Source organism: Macaca thibetana, chromosome 5, assembly GCF_024542745.1.
Source record: "Macaca thibetana thibetana isolate TM-01 chromosome 5, ASM2454274v1, whole genome shotgun sequence".
NCBI lineage: Eukaryota > Metazoa > Chordata > Mammalia > Primates > Cercopithecidae > Macaca > Macaca thibetana.
The window spans coordinates 179794798-179816893 of NC_065582.1; the positions used below are offsets into that span (position 1 = coordinate 179794798).

General features: G+C 41.8%; 2 protein-coding genes across 5 annotated transcripts in view; one reads left to right on the plus strand and one right to left on the minus strand.

The window, feature by feature from the left end:
- Positions 1–22096, minus strand: part of PPP2R2C (protein phosphatase 2 regulatory subunit Bgamma) — an 873451-nt gene that overhangs the window by 531374 nt on the left and 319981 nt on the right. The gene's annotated exons all lie outside the window — the stretch shown is intronic.
- The window catches only part of KIAA0232 (KIAA0232 ortholog), a 94354-nt gene that overhangs the window by 60587 nt on the left and 11671 nt on the right, over positions 1–22096 (plus strand). For 2 of the 4 annotated variants that reach the window (XM_050792070.1, XM_050792072.1), the window contains exons 4-7: positions 8132–8198; positions 9394–9475; positions 11874–15156; positions 17189–17257. In XM_050792070.1, the coding sequence (XP_050648027.1) occupies positions 8132–8198; positions 9394–9475; positions 11874–15156; positions 17189–17257 (3501 nt within the window). Of the gene's footprint in view, positions 1–6531; positions 6859–8131; positions 8199–9393; positions 9476–11873; positions 15157–17188; positions 17258–22096 lie in introns of those variants that run through there. The other 2 variants (XM_050792073.1, XM_050792071.1) reach the window with 2 other exon arrangements.

Here is a 22096-nt window from a genome sequence, read left to right on the forward strand (position 1 = left end):
CACTTGAGGTCAGGAGTTCGAGATCAGCCTGGCCAACATGGCAAAACCCCGTCTCTACTAAAAATACAAAAATTAGCTGGACATGGTGGCACCCGCCCATAATCCCAGCTACCTGGGAGGCTGAGACAGGAGAATCACTTGAACCCAGGAGGCGGAGGTTGCCTTGAGCCGAGATCGCACCACTGCACTGCAGCCTGGGCGACAGAGCAAGACTCCATCTCAAACAAACAAAAAATTATCTGGGTGTGTTGGTGCATGCCTGTAGTCCCAGCTACTTAGGAGGCTGAGGTGGGAGAATCGCTTGAACTGGGAGGTGGAGCCAAGATCGTGCCACTGCACTCCAGCCCAGGTGACAGAACGAGACTCGGTCTCCAAAAAAAAAGTAATTTTCATTTACTAAGGAAAAGGAACCTAGGAAAGGAACTTCTTTGTGGTATGAATAAGGATTAACCTATGAGATGCCTCCTAGGAGATAGCTAAGTGGAGATTTTTGAACAGGCAGCAGAATAAACTGAATATGCATGTCTAGGGTTGGTGGGGTAGAGTGGTTTATGAGGACCAGGCATGAAATAGACCATTTTCTTTTTGTTTATCTAGCCCAATTCTTCTGATCTCTTTTTAGAAAAGGTAGAAAATTGGGATTTTTTTACAGGAAATTTTCTGATCTTTCAGATGTTGAGAAGTGAGAATATGAGAACAGACACAGAAGTGGAAGGGGCTGCTGTAAAAATTTGAGAGGGAGGCACTATAAAATAGACACGTGTGGGGTTAAGGGCTGGGGTATGAAAACAGATTGAGAGTTTGAGGAGCAGAAGGGGCCAAATGACGGCCCAGTGAATCCCTGTGTGTCCACTGAAGTTGAAGAAGCCAGGTGTTGGGAGCACAGCTGGAGACCCATGTGCCCTTTCCTTATGACTTTCCTCCTCATCCCTCTCAGGTTACCACTGTACGCAGCTTGGTGTTTGTCTTTCCCATGCTTGTTTTCGTATGTTTACTAAATATTGTTTGAAGATGTACACAAATACTCATAGCATGATTTTGCATGTACTTAAATTTTCTATAAATTATACCATACTCTATATGTTTTTGTAACTTCTTTTAGTTAAAAGTTTTAAAATTTTACCTATATTGATAACATGATTTTATAATGTCTTCATTCCTAAATAGTTGTGCATTGTGAACTATATAACACTGTTTATTCTCCCGGTAATGGGCCTTTTAATTGCTTCTCATTTGGGGCTGTTATGAAGAATGTAGAAAGGAACATTCTTGGTTTTTGTTTTTTAGACGGAGTCTCGCTCTGTACCAGGCTGGAGTGCAGTGGCGTGATCTCAGCTCACTGCAGCCTCCGCCTCCCGGGTTCAAGCGATTCTCTGCCTCAGCCTCCCGAGTAGCTGGGACTACAGGTACACAACACTATGCCCAGCTAATTTTTGTATTCTTAGTAGAGACGGGGTTTCACCACGTTGGCCAGGATGGTCTCGATCTCTTGACCTCGTGATCCGCCCACCTTGGCCTCCCAAAGTGCTGGGATTACAGGTGTGAGCCACCGCGCCCCACCGAAAGGAACATTGTTATACGCTTATCCTTGTGTGTGTGTGTACAGTACTTTTTCTTGCGTGTATACTTAGGCATTAGATTACTAGATTGAAGTCAGTGGTTTTTTTTAACTGTTACACCCTTATAGACTGGAGTATGTGATGAAAGCTATGGACCTAACCAGAATGTTATACTTAAATTTTTCTTGTATGAATTACTTTGTTACATGTCCACTAGTAGCCTCCTTAAGAGCTCATGCTTCCTAGATTAAAAATAACTAGTCTAAATTCTGACTATTCTTAATTGAACCATGAGGTGAAACAAATAATATCCAGATATTCAACTCATAGCTTTCTGAGCTTCTATAGCCAAATGTCCTTCAGGAAGTTTACTTGTTAGATATCTAAAGGGAAAAGAAACTGCCATCTCCATATGAAAGTAAGAAACAGGACTTTTTTTGCATATAATAAAAAATAGGGTTTGCCTGGGCGCGATGGCTCATGCCTGTAATCCCAGCACTTCGGAAGGCTGAGGCAGGTGGATCGCTTGAGCCTGGCAGTTTGAAACCAGTTTGAGATGGGGTTTTGCAGAAATCACGTCTCTGCGAAAAGAAAAGAAAGAAAGAAAAAGGAAGCCAGGTGTGGTGGCACACGCCTGAGTTTGAGCTACTTGGGAGGCTGAGAAGGTGGGAGATGAGTCCTTTAGGTCAAGGATGTGGTGAGCTGTGATCGCACCACTGCACTCCAGACTGGGTGACAGAGCAAGATCCTATCTCAAAAATTAAAAAAACAAAAACAAAAAACGGGGAGGGGTTTGCCTAAATCAGTAAGATGCTATAATGAACTGGGAAACTTGAAGGACTTAAGTCAAGCTGAAGTATTTTCCTCTTTTTGTAAAATGATGAAATGGAGGCTCAGAGAAGTTAAATAACGTGTCCAGCTTCACATAGCACAGCAGGTCTCATGAGTCTAGATCATGTTCCCTTTATGTTACATCACCCTGCTAAAGAGCAGGGTTACCTTTTTCTAAGCCTCGATTGATCACGTTATTTAATCATTATAACAGTTTGCTATCCTCTACTTTTTGTTGCAGATTTTTTTCAGCATTCTAAAGAGTACATAATCTGTGCCCTAGATCATGTTTGAAGATATTTGTCCATTGGATACTTCTCTCCTACTCTGTATCATTTTCTAGAGAGCAAATGTGCATGAGAGCTGGAGGCAGGCCAATTTTTGTAGACCATTTGGTGTTCAAGGATAGGAATCTCAGCTCTCATACAGGGGCCTTGGCAGAAACAGCTTTTTATTTGGGGGAGGTTTTTTTTGACTTTGTATTACTTCTCTGGCTATTGAAGGCATGAGTTTGTGAACCCTGGTACATATTCTCAGTCTTCTCACTTGGTGCTCTTTTGTTTATTTGCTTAACATTAACTTAGTTCTAAATTGTAAAAGGGTTTTTAAAACTTCTAGTCATTAAAGTATGGAATTGATCCTTTACTTTCCAGTAAAATGATTACTGTGATCACCAGTAGTCATTCTATCAGTATCTAGTTGGGTTTCCTACCACTAATCTTCTAACTCCGCTTTAAAACTGAAGACTAAGATCTGAAAAACTATAAAAGAGCCCCATGTGCAGGGTCGGGCTGAAAACAGGAGTGTTTGAAAGCCTGTGCTTCAGTTATTGCTGCATAACTAAGTACCCCAAAACTTAGCGGCTTGAAACAACTATTTTATTTACTCATAATTCTGTGAGTTAGCTACGGCTCAGCTGGGAGGTTCTTCTGCTGTTCTTGCTTGGGGTCTGTGAGGGCACATGGAGCTGAAACATCCAGGATTGCTCTCCTCATGAGACTGGTGCTTCAGCAAGCATGGCTGGGAGCTGTGACCTCTCCCCACATGGCAGATGGAGAACACTCAGAAGGTAGCATTCCAGGAGGGCATCTGTCACACTCGGCAACATCTTATTGTGAAACCCAGTCACCGTGGGAGGGGCCCAACCTAGAGGCAAGTGCTGGGAGGTGCAGTTCATTGGGGGCACTACAGTAACAGCCTTTCCTTTGACAGTTACTTTCTGGAGAAATTGAGTAGACAGGTTTTGGACTTTGGGATACCAGGCACCCCTGAGGGAAAGCATGAGACACCATAATGAAAATTGGGGACTGAGTGATTCCCCCTTCCCTTTCTGGTACCTGACTGACAAGTAGGTTTATGTTCCAAAGACAGAAGCGTGGAAGACTTCTTAACGAGGAAGTGGCTACTGTAAAGAAGAAACATTTGAGGCCGGGCGTGGTGGCGCAAGCCTGTAATCCCAGCACTTTGGGAGGCCGAGACGGGTGGATCACGAGGTCAGGAGATCGAGACCATCCTGGCTAACCCGGTGAAACCCCGTCTCTACTAAAAAATACAAAAAAAAAAAAAAAAAAAAAATTAGCCGGGCGAGGTGGCGGCGCCTGTAGTCCCAGCTACTCCGGAGGCTGAGGCAGGAGAATGGCGTAAACTCGGGAGGCGGAGCTTGCAGTGAGCTGAGATCCGACCACTGCACTACTCCAGCCTGGGCGACAGAGCGAGACTCCGTCTCAAAAAAAAAAAAAAAAAAAAGAAACATTTGAGGGACGAGATGATCTTTTAAAAATTATAACCATGATAATAGAAATGAAAAACTCAATAGAGGTTTGGAAGACAGCTCTGGAAATCTTCCAGAAAGTAGAACAAAAAGATGAAGAAATGGTGAACAGGAGACAAAAGTAATTAGGGGACCAGTACAGGAAATTCAGTAACCAGCTATTAGGAAATGTGTCCATAATATTAGCACCCTTTTCCAGATGTAGAAACTGAGGCTTTGATAGGTAAATGATTTATGTAGGGTCATGTGGTTGACCCTAGGGTGAAATTTAGAACCAGATCTCTCTGACTCCATTGAGCCATGTGCAAATGGAACAGGCAATTAACACTGAGTATCATGTATGTTAGTAATCACACTATGGCAGCACCTGTCTGGCATTTAGGGAATATCCAGTCTAAATGAACCCTCCATAAAAGATAAACCTGTAAGGTGAGTAATATGGCACAGAAACCTTTGAGTATGGAGAGCAGAGGTGAAGCAGAATAAGTCAGATTGCCTTTCTTTTACTTTACACTTACTAGCTAAGGTCCAAGTTGAGAAGGATGGGAAGTATTTAGAAGATGGAGAAATACTGGAAATGTTGTAGGGATGGGAAGTGATAGGAGTTTGTCAGGGAACAAATAAGACCCTCATGAAGTAAGGACACCAGTTGCTGTGTTTGACCGAGGCTCAGTCTCCATCATCATGTAACCCTTCAACCCCACCCCCCAGCTAGGTGCAGAGAGCACAGCAGTGGCAAGAACCTAGTGTGTTGGTCAGAGACAGAAGGAGCAGGCCATGAAGTCCAGGGAGAATCCAGAGGGGTTTGGGTGGTATGCATTAGGTTAATTATCTTTTTACTCCTCCAACCTCCAAATCAAATCATAGCAAAAATTAGAGGCATTTTTGAAGTGATAAATCAAAAAACAAGATTGTAGAAAATTAAAAACGTACAAAATCTAGAAATGACACCAACATTTAAGTGACTAAGATGACAGGGACTCCGGGTGCCTCACGTGTGTCATGTTAGCTTTTTCTACTGAATCTTCGGAGAAAAGTGCTGGCGTTCTTGGGTCTAGAGAGAGGAAGTGGCACACGTGTCCTTTGCTGCCCGGTGAATATAGCAGGGCAAGAATTCAGACCCAGGCCAGCATGACTCCAAACCCCAAACCCAAATACATTCCACTGAGTCCTCTTCTCAGAGAAATTAGAGTGGTTATCATGTAAATTGCAGGAGGACAGGGGTCCTCATAACCGTTTGTTTACTGGGTATGTGAATGAGCCAGTTTATGGTAAACTAGGGGCCGGCTGGCCATGCATTCGGAAGGTTGCTCACTGAGTGTGTCCTGAAACTTGCCAGTGTCTGTGTGTGGCTCGCCACTTTGCAGGTTTGGAGTAGTATAATTTGGATTCTAGAGTGCTCTTACAGTTTGCAGAGTGTTTTACATGCGTTGGATACTGGAAGGTGGGTGATTATTATCCATTTTACAGTTAGGAAAAGCAATTCACGAGTTCAGTGGTGAAGTGGTAGCATTTTGTTCACCTACAGTTTGTGCTCTCTTAGAGTTGTTATTAATATATAACTTAATCTTTCTTTGTTTTTTAAGATACTGTATGCTCTCAAAATATTCTTGAATGGCCTTATGGATATGCTATACTACTGAAAATTGATTATTAATATTTTCTAATGGTTTATATAATTGGGAAAGTGAATAAAAATTTCTCATTAAAGCTGTAAATTAACACTTTGGAACGCCTGCCAGGAGACAACAAAGGGCGATGACAGCTTCTGCTGTGCCTCTCTGCTTCCCAGCTTGCTGTGATGGTGACCTGGGGTTCTCATGATTTTTTATTTTTTATTGATTGATTTATTATTTATTTATTTATTTGAGATGGAATCTCGCTCTGTCGCCCAGGCTAAAGTGCAATGGCGTGATCTCGGCTCACTGCAACCTCCGCCTCCTGGGTTTAAGCAGTTCTCCTGCCTCAGCTGCCGAAGAAGCTGGGATTACAAGTGCCCGCCACCACGCCCAGCTAATTTTTTGTATTTTTAGTAGAGACAGGGTTTCACCATGCTCACCATGTTCACCAGGCTAGTCTTGAACTCCTGACCTCAAGTGATCCACCCACCTTGGCCTCTCAAAGTGCTGGGATTACAGGTGTGAGCCTGGGATTACAGGTGTGAGCCACTGTGCCCAGCCGATTTTTTAAAAAAATATAAGATGCTACAGGTAGTCAAAAGAACAAAAAAACCTGGTTGATAGAGCTTACTTTTACACAGAGAGTAAGGAGTAAGCTCTTAGTTTATTTTGCTGTTTAAACATGAGAGCAAAAAAATATATATATATATATGTTTATATATGACAGCAAATATATATATATCACTCATATAGTATACATATTTACTCAGATATTAATAAATATGTGTATATATGTAATTAATTTCTAAGACAAAGCATGAAAAAATATGCAGTAACCAGGTTGTAATGACCATTCTGATTAAATGGGACCCCATTTTAGAGTATTGGAAAACATTTAATAAGCGATCCCTAGAGGTTCAGTGTTCTGCATTGGAGACTAGCCCTAGGTTTAAAAACCTAGTGACATAGGCTTGCTGTACAGAACAGTATGCAGTGTGTCAGCTGACACTGGTGTTGGTTTCACGATCCGAAGGAAATGGAATATAATTGCCGTCCTTGTCACACCTTGAGCATTATGGTAAGCAGATGCTTTCTGGTGCAACTGTTTGTAGTTGAACAGTGTTTATGACTAATATCTGCCATGGTTTTTAAGAGTGTTTCTAAAGGAAAGGGCAACTCTTGTCTGGCCTATTTTTCTATCTTCCTATTAAAAACTGTGGTATGATGTGGACAGAATGTAACTCTAGATGTTTACAATTAACTGTTTTCATTGTAATCTGTTTCTTGCTACTCAAACTGTGCAACTGTGGGATTTCTTATGTAGGATATCTGTAATATTTGTGCTGAGTCATTTTGAGTTAAGTGAATGCGGTAAAGTTCTATTTTTAGCCCGTCAAGGCCTAGTGAGGGCACTGGCTTAGCAGAACTCTCCATCACGCGCCTCTGTTTGGGTTATGCCCACCAATAAAGACTTGATTCCAGTTTAAATAGGACTTTGCTCACTGAGTAAATCTAAAGTTTTTGAGAAATAAGTTCACTTTTTTTGTCCACTGTAAAAAAATTTTTTTTCTTCCTGTGAGAAATTGAGACTCCTAAAAGTTAAAGTCTACATAGTGAAAGGTTATTTGCTTGTGCGTGTTTTCAACATTGATTTTTCTTTAAAGGTTGACTCTTATTTTTACCCTCCCAAATCCAGACTCTTCTATGTACTCTCCTTAAATTTTAAACTCCCAAGCTTTGTATAGAAGTCGATAATCTGATCCAGATGCTGAAAAGGAGACAAAGCTTTCACACTTGCAATATTGGCTTCGTTTGCTGGACCTTTGTTGTTGTTGTCGTTGTAATCATGAGTGTTCATGTTTCTTTAAAACAGAAAAAGAGAAAATCGCCTTGTTTTTTTCAGAGTGTGAGCTCCTAGAGAACTAAGATGAGGTTTTGTGATTTTCCTTCGTTTTAAGTCTGGTATAAGACCTTGCTCACATAAATATTGAATGCTCTTTTTGATGGTGACTGACCTTTGGTCATATGATGGACATTTAGGCCCTTAAATCTGCCCCATGAACAAGATGACACACCTTTGGAAAAGCAGAAGCTATTCTGGGAGGTACATGAATGTGTTCACGTTTTATCGCTAAGCTTCATTTAGTATGCTTTATTAGTAAGAAGCATGTATACTCATTTGTATCTACAAACCTGTAATTTTTAAACTGTAGTATTCACGTAAATATTGGTAATGTATTTATTTTGGAACATAGATGATTTGTAAAACCTATGTATTAAAACAAAAGTATACAAATACCTGATTTGTACATACTGGCTGTAACCTAATGTGTCTTTTTGTTGTCATGCAGAGCTCTGGTATCGAGACTTTAGTGGAGGAGCTCTGCTCCAGACTGAAAGACCTTCAGAGTAAGCAAGGTGAGGTCAAAAGCGCTGTGCACACACATGCCAGGATTACATTCCTGAGGAATCTGGATTGGGGAAAATCTTAGAATTGATCAGAAAAGAAAACCAGAACAAAGTCTTTGTGTCCAGTGTGTGTCACTAGGCCAGCCTCATGCTCCATCTGCAGCAATGTTAGTGGCTTCTGTGTCAGTTCCAGCAGTCACTCAGAGAGAGTCCTGCAACCAAGGGAGGGACTTAGTCCACAGGCGCCCTCAGAGATAGGAAACACTTCATGTTTTCTGTTTTTTGGGTTTTTTGTTGTTGTTGTTGGCTTCAAGTTGAAGCTCAGAGATCAGGAACAATATTGTCTCTTTCCTTTCGCCATCTTTGCCCCTCTGTTAATATCTGCCTGTTGATGTTAAGACTGCTAAATTAAGACATTAAATTAAGATGTTAAGACATGAATTACTTCAGGTTTGGAAGGGACTTCTGTTTTGACTCAACTTTTTTGGAAACACAGACTTGGCAAGTTTATTTAGTCATTTCGATATATGAACCCTCCTCATACTTTTTCTAACTTTTCTGCAATCTCTAAGAATGAGACCTTCATATTAAGGGTAAGGATCCTTGTTTCCTTACCCTCTTCATGGTCATTTTGCTGCCCACCAAGCCTTGAGCCTGCCTCTTAAGGGCACAGTTTATTTGTAACCTAAGACAGTATCCTAGGCTAAACTAAAGGTATAGCCCTTTTTCCTATTTTAGTTGAAATAGCCCTTGCTCACCTACATGTTAAGTAATAGAGCATATTGTAAGAAAGAATATTCTTTACAGATTAGTTTTAGTCAAGATGAGTCAATGTAAAGTCTATGAGTGTAGAATTTTGTAAAAAAATATTTTTGGAATCTAAACAGATGTTCTGTCCTTCTGGTCTAATTAATAAGTACACAGGGGACTTCAATCTCTTAATTAAGTGCCTCTAGAGCACTGTATCAGTGACGAGATGAACAGCTCTCACCTCTTGGCCTAATGCTAATGTGGTTAACCGGAGAATTCCCTCTGGCACACTGAAAAAATAGATTTTTATTAAACAGACAGATTGGTCTCGAGTTTGCCTTTTAAACACCAAAGTCTCTATTTCTTGTTAAAATTAGTTGAGAAACTTTGAAATACATGGGCATTTATTAACTAGATATAAGACAAATCTTTCTGAATTTTTGTTTCATAACAGAAGAGAAGATTCACAAAAAGTTAGAGGGGTCTCCCTCTCCAGAGGCAGAATTATCCCCTCCAGCAAAGGATCAAGTGGAAATGTATGTAAGATTGTATTCAGTAATAAAGTGTGCATTTGTTAAAATCAAATGAATAACTGCTACATGGTTTCCATTTTCTGTTTGTCATCTTGTTTAGTTTCATTATATATAATTTAAGACACATTTATCAAGCGCTTATGTGCTTGACACTGAGAATTCAAAGGTGAAATAAGATGGTTCTATCCTTGGTGTGCATATTCAATAAATATTCGTGGAACAAATGAGTGAAACAAGGTTATTATTTGCTAAGTCTATGTATGTAATATTACCTTTAATATTCACCAACAGCCCTTTGAAACAGCTGTAAGAAATTACGATTATCAGCCAGGCACAGTGGCTCACGCCAGTAATCCTAACACTTTGGGAAGCCAAGGCGGGTGGATTGCCTGAGGTCAGGAGTTCGAGACCAGCCTGGTCAACATGGTGAAGCCCTGTCTCAAAAATTAGTCAGGCATGGTGGTACACACCTGTAATCCCAGCTACTCGGGAGACTGCGGCAGGAGAATTGCTGGAACCCAGGAGGCAGAGGTTGCAGTGAGCTGAGATTGTGCTATTGCACTCCAGCCTGGGCAATAGAGCAAGACTCTGTCTTATAAAAGAAAAAAAAAAGAAAAGAAAGAAAAGAAGTGATTGTCCATGTTCACAAGCAAGAACACTGAGTTCCCACTGTTTACTGCGAAGGGAACATAGGCAAATCCTTGACCTGCCAAACCTGCTTCCTAAAGATACTTTTCTTTTTTCTTTGTAAATAATTAGTCTTAAAATAATCTGCATTATAAACAGACTTCCCTATTATACATTTTATTTTAATCTTCTGAACCTCTGAAACCTAAGAAAAAAATGGCATTTCCTTTGTTTGTATAGACCTGTATTGTCCAGCACAGTAGCTGCAAGCCATGTGTGACTATCGAGCACTTGACATGGGGCTGGTTCAAACCGTGATGTGCTGTCAGTGGACAATTCTCATTGGATTTCAAAGACTGTATATAAAAAAGAATGTAAAGTAGTAAACATTTTAAAATACTGATTACATGTTGAAATGATAATATCAGGAGTTTAGTTAAATGAAATATATTACTGGAGTGAATTTCACCTGTTTCTTATGTTTTTAATGTGCCTGCTAGAACACTTAAAATTACCTATGAAGCTCAAAATACATTTCTGTTGGTCAACTCTTGATGTAGACTGAGAAAGAGAATCAAGTTCAGTCCCTTTGAAAACATGGCCTTTTACCACTTCATGTGTGACCTTGAGCATTGCCTCTGAAACAACAGTCCCCTCAGTAGCCAATGTGACATTAAATTCTTCCTTTCGCAGTCTGTTCTGCTCTGAAATCTTCGGTGGCTCCCAGTTTCCTAGCAAATCAAAAACACTTTCTCATTTTCAAGCCCCCTGAAACCAGCCTCCCTGGCTTTTTGTACCCTGTGTTTCTAGTGATCGCTGCTCTAATTAGTTCTCCATTCTGTGAGCATAACGTGTGCCTTCGTGTCCTCACACAGGTTCTCAGGCCTCACAGGTAGTACTCACTAAACTTGCGGAATAAATCTGGAATTCCAAGGCTTAGTTGTGGCCCACTTTAACTGTTTTAGACCTCACCAATATCCTCTTTCTGAATACTTGAATGTGGTCATTCCTACCGTTTCTGAGGGCCTGCTTCAATGCCAGGCAGTATGCTAGCGGTTAAGAAGCTGCTTTTCCGACTCATTTTGCATATTAATTCCTTTACTCCTCAGAACTCTGAGAGGTAAATATTACTAGCTCTATTTTTTAGGTGAGGAAACTGAGCTATGGAGAGGTTAAGTAACATGCCGAAGGTCACACAGCTAGTAAAGTAGGCAGAGCCAGGATTTGACCTCAGAGAATGTGGCTTTAGAGCTCATACTCTTGACTGATTTGCTACTGAGCTTTTCAACTGCATATATTTTCAATGCTCACAGTAACTTCATGAGGTAAGTCATAGGATCACCATTTTGCAGTTGAAGAAATAGTCCAAAGCAGTAAATAATGAGCTTAAAGTCGCAAGCAATAGTGACTTAGCTGAGATTCAAATTCAGATACTGCTTACTGAAGTGACTGCATTCTTTCTTCTGTTATTTGTCCTTTTTGACTTCTTAATTAAAACGCAAACTTTGAAGATAAAAACTATCATCTTACATATTTTCTCACTATTCTTAACAGTGCGTATCACAGTGCTGAGCAAAATGGTGCTTGATGCATGGGACTAATCTGAAGCATATTTTACTGTATTATAAATTATTGTAAAGTTAATGATTCTTGGATGATGTGAATGTTGACACTGCTAAAATGAAATATTCCATTATTTTGGATGGTAGTGTTGTTTTACTGTAACTAAAAAATCTGTATACTCATTTTTTGAACTCTTTACTCTGTTTTTTAGGTACTATGAAGCATTTCCACCGCTTTCTGAGAAACCAGTTTGCCTGCAAGAAATCATGACGGTGTGGAACAAGTCTAAAGTCTGTTCTTACTCTAGCTCTTCTTCATCATCCACAGCCCCACCAGCTAGCACAGATACTTCCTCTCCTAAGGACTGCAACAGTGAAAGTGAAGTCACCAAGGAAAGAAGCAGTGAAGTGCCCACCACTGTGCATGAGAAAACCCAGAGCAAAAGTAAAAACGAGAAGGAAAGCAAATTTAGTAATGGCACAATTGAAGAAAAGCCTGCTTTGTACAAAAAGCAAATCCGACATAAACCTGAAGGAAAGATTCGCCCTCGCTCATGGTCTTCTGGCTCCAGTGAAGCAGGCTCAAGTTCCAGTGGGAATCAGGGAGAATTAAAAGCATCCATGAAGTATGTTAAAGTAAGACACAAGGCACGAGAGATTCGAAACAAAAAAGGGCGGAATGGGCAAAGCAGGCTTTCTTTGAAGCATGGTGAAAAGGCTGAAAGAAACATGCATACTGGAAGTAGTAGCAGTAGCAGCAGTGGTTCTGTCAAACAGCTGTGCAAGCGGGGTAAGAGACCTTTAAAAGAAATAGGGAGAAAAGATCCTGGGAGCACTGAAGGAAAAGACCTGTACATGGAGAACAGAAACGACACAGAGTATAAAGAGGAGCCCTTGTGGTACACCGAGCCAATTGCTGAATATTTTGTTCCTCTGAGCAGAAAAAGTAAACTAGAGACCACATACCGAAACAGACAAGACACAAGTGATCTGACATCAGAGGCAGTGGAAGAATTGTCTGAATCAGTGCACGGTCTTTGTATCAGCAACAATAATCTTCATAAAACATACCTCGCAGCAGGTACTTTCATTGATGGTCATTTTGTAGAAATGCCTGCAGTTATAAATGAGGATATTGACCTCACTGGGACCTCATTATGTTCTCTACCAGAGGACAATAAATACCTGGATGATATTCATCTATCAGAATTAACGCACTTCTATGAAGTGGATATTGATCAATCCATGTTGGATCCTGGTGCCTCAGAAACAATGCAAGGAGAAAGTCGGATTTTGAATATGATTCGACAAAAAAGCAAAGAGAACACAGATTTTGAGGCAGAATGTTGCATAGTGTTAGATGGTATGGAGTTGCAAGGGGAACGTGCAATATGGACAGATTCTACCAGCTCCGTGGGTGCTGAGGGCTTATTCCTGCAGGACCTTGGCAATCTGGCTCAGTTTTGGGAGTGCTGTTCATCCAGTTCTGGTGATGCGGATGGGGAGAGTTTTGGAGGAGACTCTCCAGTTAGACTCTCTCCCATCTTAGACAGCACCGTGCTCAATTCACACCTGCTTGCTGGCAATCAAGAGCTCTTTTCAGATATTAATGAAGGATCTGGTATAAACTCTTGTTTTTCAGTGTTTGAAGTGCAATGCAGTAATTCTGTTTTACCATTTTCTTTTGAAACACTCAACTTGGGAAATGAAAATACAGATTCTAGTGCTAATATGCTTGGGAAAACACAGTCTAGATTGCTAATATGGACCAAAAATAGTGCCTTTGAAGAAAATGAACACTGTTCTAATCTTTCAACAAGAACTTGTAGTCCATGGTCCCATTCAGAAGAAACACGTTCAGACAATGAAACATTAAATATTCAGTTTGAAGAATCCACACAGTTTAATGCCGAAGATATTAATTATGTAGTTCCTAGAGTCTCATCAAATTATGTAGATGAAGAACTTCTAGATTTTTTGCAAGATGAAACTTGCCAGCAAAACAGTAGAACTTTAGGTGAGATTCCTGCATTAGTTTTCAAAAAAACATCTAAACTAGAATCCGTCTGTGGTATTCAGCTAGAACAAAAAACAGAAAACAAAAATTTTGAAACTACACAAGTGTGTAACGAAAGTCCACATGGAGATGGCTACAGCTCAGGGGTTATTAAAGACATTTGGACAAAGATGGCAGACACAAATTCTATGGCCACAGTAGAAATAGAAAGAACTGATGCTGAGTTGTTTTCGGCAGATGTAAATAACTACTGCTGCTGTCTAGATGCTGAAGCTGAACTGGAGACCCTTCAGGAGCCTGATAAGGCTGTGCGAAGGTCAGAGTACCATCTGTGGGAGGGACAGAAAGAGAGCCTGGAGAAAAGAGCATTTGCTTCTAGTGAGCTATCCAACGTGGATGGTGGTGATTATACAACACCCTCTAAACCCTGGGATGTAGCCCAAGATAAAGAGAACACATTCATTCTTGGAGGAGTTTATGGAGAACTCAAAACCTTTAACAGTGATGGGGAATGGGCAGTCGTACCACCCAGCCACACAAAAGGAAGCTTGTTACAGTGTGCAGCTTCTGATGTAGTGACGATAGCTGGCACAGATGTCTTCATGACCCCGGGAAACAGTTTTGCTCCTGGGCACAGGCAGTTATGGAAACCCTTTGTGTCATTTGAACAGAATGATCAGCCGAAGAGTGGGGAAAATGGGTTAAATAAGGGATTTTCTTTTATCTTCCATGAAGACTTACTAGGAGCTTGTGGCAACTTTCAAGTCGAAGATCCTGGACTTGAATACTCGTTTTCTTCCTTTGACTTAAGCAATCCATTTTCACAAGTTCTTCATGTAGAATGCTCATTTGAACCTGAAGGGATTGCATCTTTCAGCCCCAGTTTTAAGCCGAAATCAATCCTCTGTTCCGATTCAGACAGTGAAGTGTTGCACCCCAGGATATGTGGTGTTGACAGAACACAATACAGGGCTATTCGGATCTCTCCTAGGACTCACTTTCGCCCAATTTCTGCATCCGAACTGTCCCCAGGAGGAGGAAGCGAGTCAGAATTTGAATCTGAGAAAGATGAAGCAAATATTCCCATTCCTTCTCAAGTGGATATATTTGAAGATCCGCAGGCAGATCTCAAACCTCTGGAAGAAGATGCAGAGAAAGAAGGCCATTACTATGGAAAATCAGAGCTTGAGTCTGGAAAATTCCTTCCCAGGTTAAAAAAATCTGGGATGGAAAAGAGTGCTCAGACATCACTGGATTCCCAGGAGGAATCAACTGGGATTCTGTCAGTAGGAAAGCAAAATCAGTGTTTGGAATGTAGCATGAATGAATCCCTGAAAATAGATTTAGAAAGCTCAGAAGCAAATTGTAAAATAATGGCACAATGCGAGGAAGAAATTAATAATTTTTGTGGTTGCAAAGCAGGTTGTCAGTTTCCTGCTTATGAAGATAATCCAGTTTCTTCGGGACAGCTGGAAGAGGTATGTGTCTGCGTATTGGTATTTGACAAAAGGATTTGATCAGAGTTTAACTGAAGAACAGACATGTCAGGCAATGAAAGATAGGGTTAAATTATCGGGAAGTTAGCATAAATGTCTTAAAACTTAAATTGTTCTAATTTTACATGTAAGGACTTAAAATGGATTTGATATTTATAAATTTGAATTAGACAGTAGAGTTTTTCTGGAGAGAAAAAGCTTTTAAAAATCACAGGATGTAAGATTCCTATGTGTTGTCTTAAGATACATGTTATTGGCCGGGTGCAGTGGCTCACGCCTGTAATTCCAGCACTTTGGGAGGCCAAAGCGGGTGGATCATTTGAGGTCAGGAGTTCAAGACCACCTTGGCCAATATGGTGAGACCCCATCTCTACTAAAAATACAAAAATTACCCAGGCGTGGTGGTGGACACCTGTAATGCCAGCTACTTGGGAGGCTGAGGCAGGAGAATTGCTTGAACCCAAGAGGCAAAGGTTGCAGTGAGCTGAGATTGCATTCTGCACTCCAGCCTGGGTGAGAAGGTGAGACTCTGTCTCAAAAAAAAAAAAAAAAAAAAAAATGTATTATGCTTAAAGCAAAAACCTAACATATAAGTGTTCCAACATTCAAAGTTGATGAATCAGGAAGTGGCTGCTATTAAAGTGTAGCAAGCCTGTCTAACTGACTCTTAGAAGTTGATCATTTTATCAAAACTTGTGTTTTCCATGTAAAACAAATTATATCTCTATGGAGTTCTCAAAAATACATTGTGATACATGTAGAAATTCACCCACAACCCAAATGCAACAAAATTGCTTCTAAAGAACCTATAAAGAGGTATCTTGCTTTATACAAAGTACATATTCCAGAAGCTGTGTGGGTTATATGTGACGGCTATGGAATGAGGATAATATTAAGTTTTGTGAATGAGAGTCATTGTACCCCTCCACTGTATGCCCAAGAAATGGCTTGAGGTTAAACTGATTGTACAAGAAATAACAGTTAAGACAATAACCTGTTTCACAAAAAAAAAGCGTAGCAGTCTGCCCACTTTTCCACTGTTTTCGATATGTGAGTGCCTGGCCTTTCTCCAGAAACAGCTTATTTAATTTTGTTTTTGTTTTTGTTTTGTTTTGGGGACAGTGTCACTCTGTCGCCCAGGCTTGAGTGCAGTGGTGCGATCTCAGCTCACTGCAACCTCCACCTCCCAGGTTCAAGTGATTCTCCTGCCTCAGCCTCCTAAGTAGCTGGCATTAAAGGCATGCACCACCACGCCTGGCAAATTATTTGTATTTTTAGTAGAGACAGGGTTTCACCAGGTTGACCAGGCTGGTCTCGAACTCCTGACTTCAAGTGATCCACCTGCCTTGGCCTCCCAAAGTGTTGGGATTACAGGCGTGAGCCGCCACGTCCGGCCCAGCTTATTGAAAAAAAGAGATGGAGGTGTTTAGAAGTCATGCTACCTGTGGCCGGAGAGCAGATGAGTGTTGCCCTTCCTCCCAACTGTCCTGCACACCCTCCCCTCTCCTGTACACCCAAAATGTACAATTTTGGATTGTACATCCAAATCCTACCCATACCGTGAGACTTCCTTCATATGCCACCTCCTTCACTGACACTTTTCCTAATTCCCTCTCTCCCCTGCTCCAGCCCCACTCTGCATCAGAATTAATTTCACCCCTCTCTTAATTTTCATGCACTTTATGCCTCTTTTTTATTGCATTTTCCATTTCTCATGAGTTATTTATATCCTGGACTATAAGCTCCTTGTGGCTGTGGACCATGCCTTACTCACTTGTCCATCAGAGTGCCCAGGTGTGGGGCTGCTTGCCTGTGATTCTAGGAAGCCCCCAGGTGACTTGAGAGTCATTGCTCTAATCAGCTACCTAGAGACCTGTAGAGGATGAATTTAATCCTATTGAAGCACTGCTAAGAAAAAACCCAGTAATGTTGTTAGCCTTTATCTGTTTGTTTATTGCCCCATTTTTCATCCTTAAATACTCCTTCATGTACTTTGTATTTCACCTGGTTCCAGATTGGGAAGAAAGAAAAAGAGGAAAGAAGCAAGATTCTACATACCACTACCATATTCCTTCGCTTTCTAGTATGTTGATGTATTTATGTGTTATCAGAATTCTGGGTTTCCTTGAAAGGTCTTAGCCGCCAAAAACATTCCCAGAGGACATTTTGGGATGGTCTGATAGTTTAGATGTTGCCAGCACTGCTCTCTCGGCAGCGTTGTTACAGTTCAGAAGCCGGGTTCAAGCTTACTTCATAGATTCATCTGAGATATGGAAGAGGCTGAGAGAGTGACCTGAAGGGACAGTTCGGGGCCAGCCTGGTACTAGAACCTGTATCTTTCTGTTCTGTCACATTGTTTGGTCAGTTTTAAAGGTGCTTTTAAGAGGATGTGCTTCCGACCCTCTTCCTGAGTCAGTCCAGTCTTTTCAGAAAGCAATCTGGGAGGCGTGTTTGAAGATCAGTAGAACCCCATCTATTTCAGACCTAGATGATGAAACTGTAGGATTTCCAATAGAACTGGTGTCTAAGAGCATGAAAATATGATTATTTTCCAAAGTTTAGCGTAGTTCAATTCAGCAAACATTTAGTGAATAGCTGTTTACATGCCTGTTGCTAACGTAGGTGTTCTGGGTGAATGAGACTTTGTCCTTGCCCATACAGAATTCAGCGTAGTGAAGATGACCAACTTGTACCATGTTACTTCTTTTAATTGAAGCAGGTAATTTATTCATGTGGTTCAAATTCAGAAGTTACAAGCGTATATGTACACACACAGTGAAAGGCTCCCTCCCCGGCAGCAACTACTAGTGTGAGGTCTGATGGATTCGCCAAGGATATTTTTTGCACATATAAACAAATAAATGTTCATATGTATTTCTTCCTATATTTTCTTTTTACTGAAATAGTACTTTATTGTAATCACCCTTCCTTTTTTTATTTTCTGCATACTATTCCATTGTATGGATATACCATAATCTGCCTAGTCAGTTCTTTATCTTTTAGGGCATTTGACCAATGCAGTTTTAGGTGCTGTAGGTAGAATGGTGGAGGGGAGCACAGAATGCTGTGGGAACCTGCAGGAGAACCCTCCTAGCCTGTGAAGGTTGAGGAAGGCTTCTTGAGCGTACCTGAGTGTCCAGAGTAGAAGGAAGGAGGCAGGGCAGTCCAGGCAGAAGGAACAGCAGAAGCAAGGGTAAAGAGAGTTGAATCTGCTGATGTGTGCAGGGCAGCTGTGAACAGTTATCTCATGGTCTCTGGAGTATAAACCGTACAGTTAAGAGTAGCACAGATGAAGCACTGTGTGCCTTGGCATCTGTACATACATTGGTGGTGAAAATGTTCTTGTTGTTTCCTTGGTTGCCAACTTAGTACCAAGCACCTTGAGGCACAGAAAATAAGCAAAAGACTTACTTGGTGTCTTCAGGGAATTTCAGTCTACTCAGGAGAGGAGCTCGCTGTGCTGTGGAGGTCAGCAGGTCTGGAGGGACAGAAAGGCTCTGATGAGTGAAGAAGGAGTGGGGGTCGGGTCTTCCTGGCGATGGGCCACCCAGCCCATCTATGTTGAGGCTTCTGTCACCACTATCCTACTGGATGCCCATGTAGACCTCATGCGGTAGGTGATTTTCCCCACTTCTGAAGACACATAGGCTCTAACAGGTGAGACAGCTGCCCCACATCCCAGCGTGAGGGGCAGGCAAAGCATTTTCCGCCGCTTTGCACCTCTGTGAACTGAGGAAAGCTCACACCAGCAGTTCTGCGTTTCATTTGTCTCTGTTGCACTCAGCATCTCTTCACTGATGTTTCTTTTCTTCCTTCCCAGAGAACAAGGTACATGGAAGTCTTGCTTCTCCTGGTGTGACACAAATGAGAGCTGATTGTGGCAAAGGGGCAAGATTCCCAGAGTCAAACTAAAACCAGGCGCCTTTCTCATTACCCAAACTAAGAGTATTTTGTGAGAATGTAAAGCTTGGAGCCTTTGTTTCCTTCACCCAGCTTCCACCTTCTAAAGAATTTCTGAATTTTACTTCTGTTGCTAAAAACATTTCTGGTTAGGCTTTTTGGATTAAGTTTATGTCTTCTTTTCACTGTTTCATTCATTCATCAGCTATTTCTTATGTACCTGCTCGGCCAGGTACTATTCTTGGTGCTGGAAATAAGTAACAAAGCTCTCGGTGCTGGTGGAGTCACATCCCACCTTGGGGAGCTGACAATAAACATGTTAAGTTATATAGTGTATTACAATATAAATGCTCTTTGGAAAGGAGGAGAGCTGGACGAGGGGCATTGGGGTTGGGAGTGATTGCAGGAGTTTGCTGTGTTACAGGCAGTATGAGAACAGGCTTCCTCGCCAAGGTGCAATTTAAGGAAATACTTAGAGGTAAGAGAGTGAGCCGAGAAGATGCCTGGCAGGAGAGGGAGGGCAGCACTGAGGCTGCTGCTGTGCCTGCCTGTCCATGACAGCGACGTTCTGATCTGCTTTCAGCTTCCTCCATTGTCTCTTCATTCTTTTCATTCCCAGCTACACCAGAAGTTGAATTAATACATTAGATGGTGTATTAGATGAACATAGCATGATCCAGCCTAGAAGTTACAAATGGCTGAGAGGAGAGATGTCATGACAAGATGCATATTCCTTGAATATGTTTACTGAAGTATAAAACGGGACAAATAAGTCCCTGCCATAGGAACTGACATTCAAATGGAAGATGCAGAAAAAAGACCCCCAAATTTATGGTAGAAACTGGTGTGCTCTTCACAGTGGTTTCAGCAAGAGAGAGAGAAGAAATGATGTATGAGATAGTCAGAGACTGTTGGCCTGGGGAGACTTTTCTTTACGTCAGCAGACACTGAGTATCTACTTTGTGCGGGGGCCTGTGCTTGGAGATGCAAAGATGAAGAAGACATGGTCCCTCAGGAAGCTTACAGTCGGGTTCTGCTGGGATCTAAACTCCTCTTGGTTCATGCTGCCCCTGCTCCCCAGGTGCCTGGCCCCTCCAGCCTGCTTGCCCTGACCTGTCCCATCCCCCACCATGAACTCACTCCCTTTCTTGATGTTAATCCTCAAGAAAGGATGAAAAGATAAGCAGTATATTTAAACTGATCATTCCTGCAAAGAGCCTTTTCTTTCTCAAATAAGAGCCTGTTAACCTCTAAATCCATTTATCTTCAAATAGCACCTTAGGGAGCTGATGGAGAGAGTTCTGACTGGGGCACCTTCCTTGCTCCCCCTGAGTAGCACTAAGGAATCTCACAGGACAGGCTAGACCTTTCTAAGAGGTCTTAGAATGTAGGGAATTGCATGCCAGGTGCTGTTAGCCACCTTGAAAGAACTGCAGGCCTTGCGTGGTGCCGCCTTGTTTGCAGGAAGCCCAGCCCTGTCCATTCCCCTGGACCTAGCATCTGTTTATCCCAATTTTTATTGTTAGGATAAGCTGTAGGAGAAAATAGCAAAGGTTAACTTGACTTCTCTGGGTAGACAGTACAATTCTCCTTCAGTTTCTGACTTAGGAGTGTTTCCAAAAAGTTAAGTGAAAACAAAAGTTGGAAGTGTTTCCCTTTTAGTTACATGACAAACACTCATTACTGAATTGAACAGTTTTAGACCCATAAATAATTAAGTTAAAAGTGTAACAAAATCCTATTAGGAAATTGATGATCCATTTGTTTCTAAAACACTTTGGATTTTAAACTTGAACACGTAATGAAATGTCTTTCAAAGCAGTGACGATGGGTGCAGTGTTCACAGGCCTCTCCACTGAGCAGGTGTCTACTGGGAACGCAGCATTAGGGGATGTGGGTGGTAGAAAGATACAGTGGCCAAGCCTCACCCTGGGCGAGCGAGCTGGTGGCAGGCTCACCCTCTCAGGCACAGTGAGGAAGGCACACAGAAGGGGGTTGCCCTGAGTGCTAGCATGCCAGGTATACATGGTGACTGAAGCTGCCACAAGTCTTCTGTTGACCACACTACAAGGACTCTCCTTGGTCACCAATGATAGCTGTTGTCTGTCTGCCATTGGCCACACCATCCAGTTCTCACTGGCCAAGCAGGTGGGGCCCAGCCAGGACTTGAGAATCCCACTGGGTAAGGATGGATCCTGGGTTCAGGCTGGGTCCCTCTTCTGGGCCTGGACAACTTCCAGATGTGAAGGATGTGAGTCTCTCCTGCTCTCAGGAGTCATTCTCATCTCATTTGGTTGGCTGTCTCTATTTAAATTTGAATCATGGAATTTGAATTTGTAATTTGGTTTTAACCTTAGTTTCCTTCTGGTTCGCACCTAAGCAAGATAATTTTAAGACATTTAGGTCAATAACTCTGCCTATAAGAATTTCCGTTGGGCCAGGGGTGGTGGCTTACGCCTGTAATCCCAGCACTTTGGGAGGCCGAGGCAGGCAGATCACCTGAGGTCACAAGTTCGAGACCAGCCTGGCCAACATGGCAAAACCTTGTCTCTACTAAAAATACAAAAATTAGCCAGGGTGGTGGTACATGCCTGTAGTCCCAGCTACTCGGGAAGCTAAGGCACGAGAATCATTTGAACACTGGAGGCAAAATTTGCAGTGAGCTGAGATCGCACCACTGCACTCCAGCCTGGGTGACAGAGTGAGACTCTGTCTCGAAAAAAAAAAAAAGAATTTTCTTTTATTCCATTTCTTCTTTGCCTTACTTCTGCCTGAGTATATGAGAGAGAAGAGGGTCCCCTGTTCTCTTCCGAGCACCTCCTGCCAGTGAAGGCTCAGGGCTTCCCCGTTACCTCTGTGCACTTGTGGAACCTAGAAGTTGGCCTTACCTGGGAGCGTTTTTACTACATTGTATTTTTGGCTTGTAAGAGTTTTTTTGGTTAAGATTTTCAAGTCGCTTCCCATCTAAGTACTTCTTAAGCAATACTTTATACACTCTGAACACGCTGGCTTTTAAAATGCA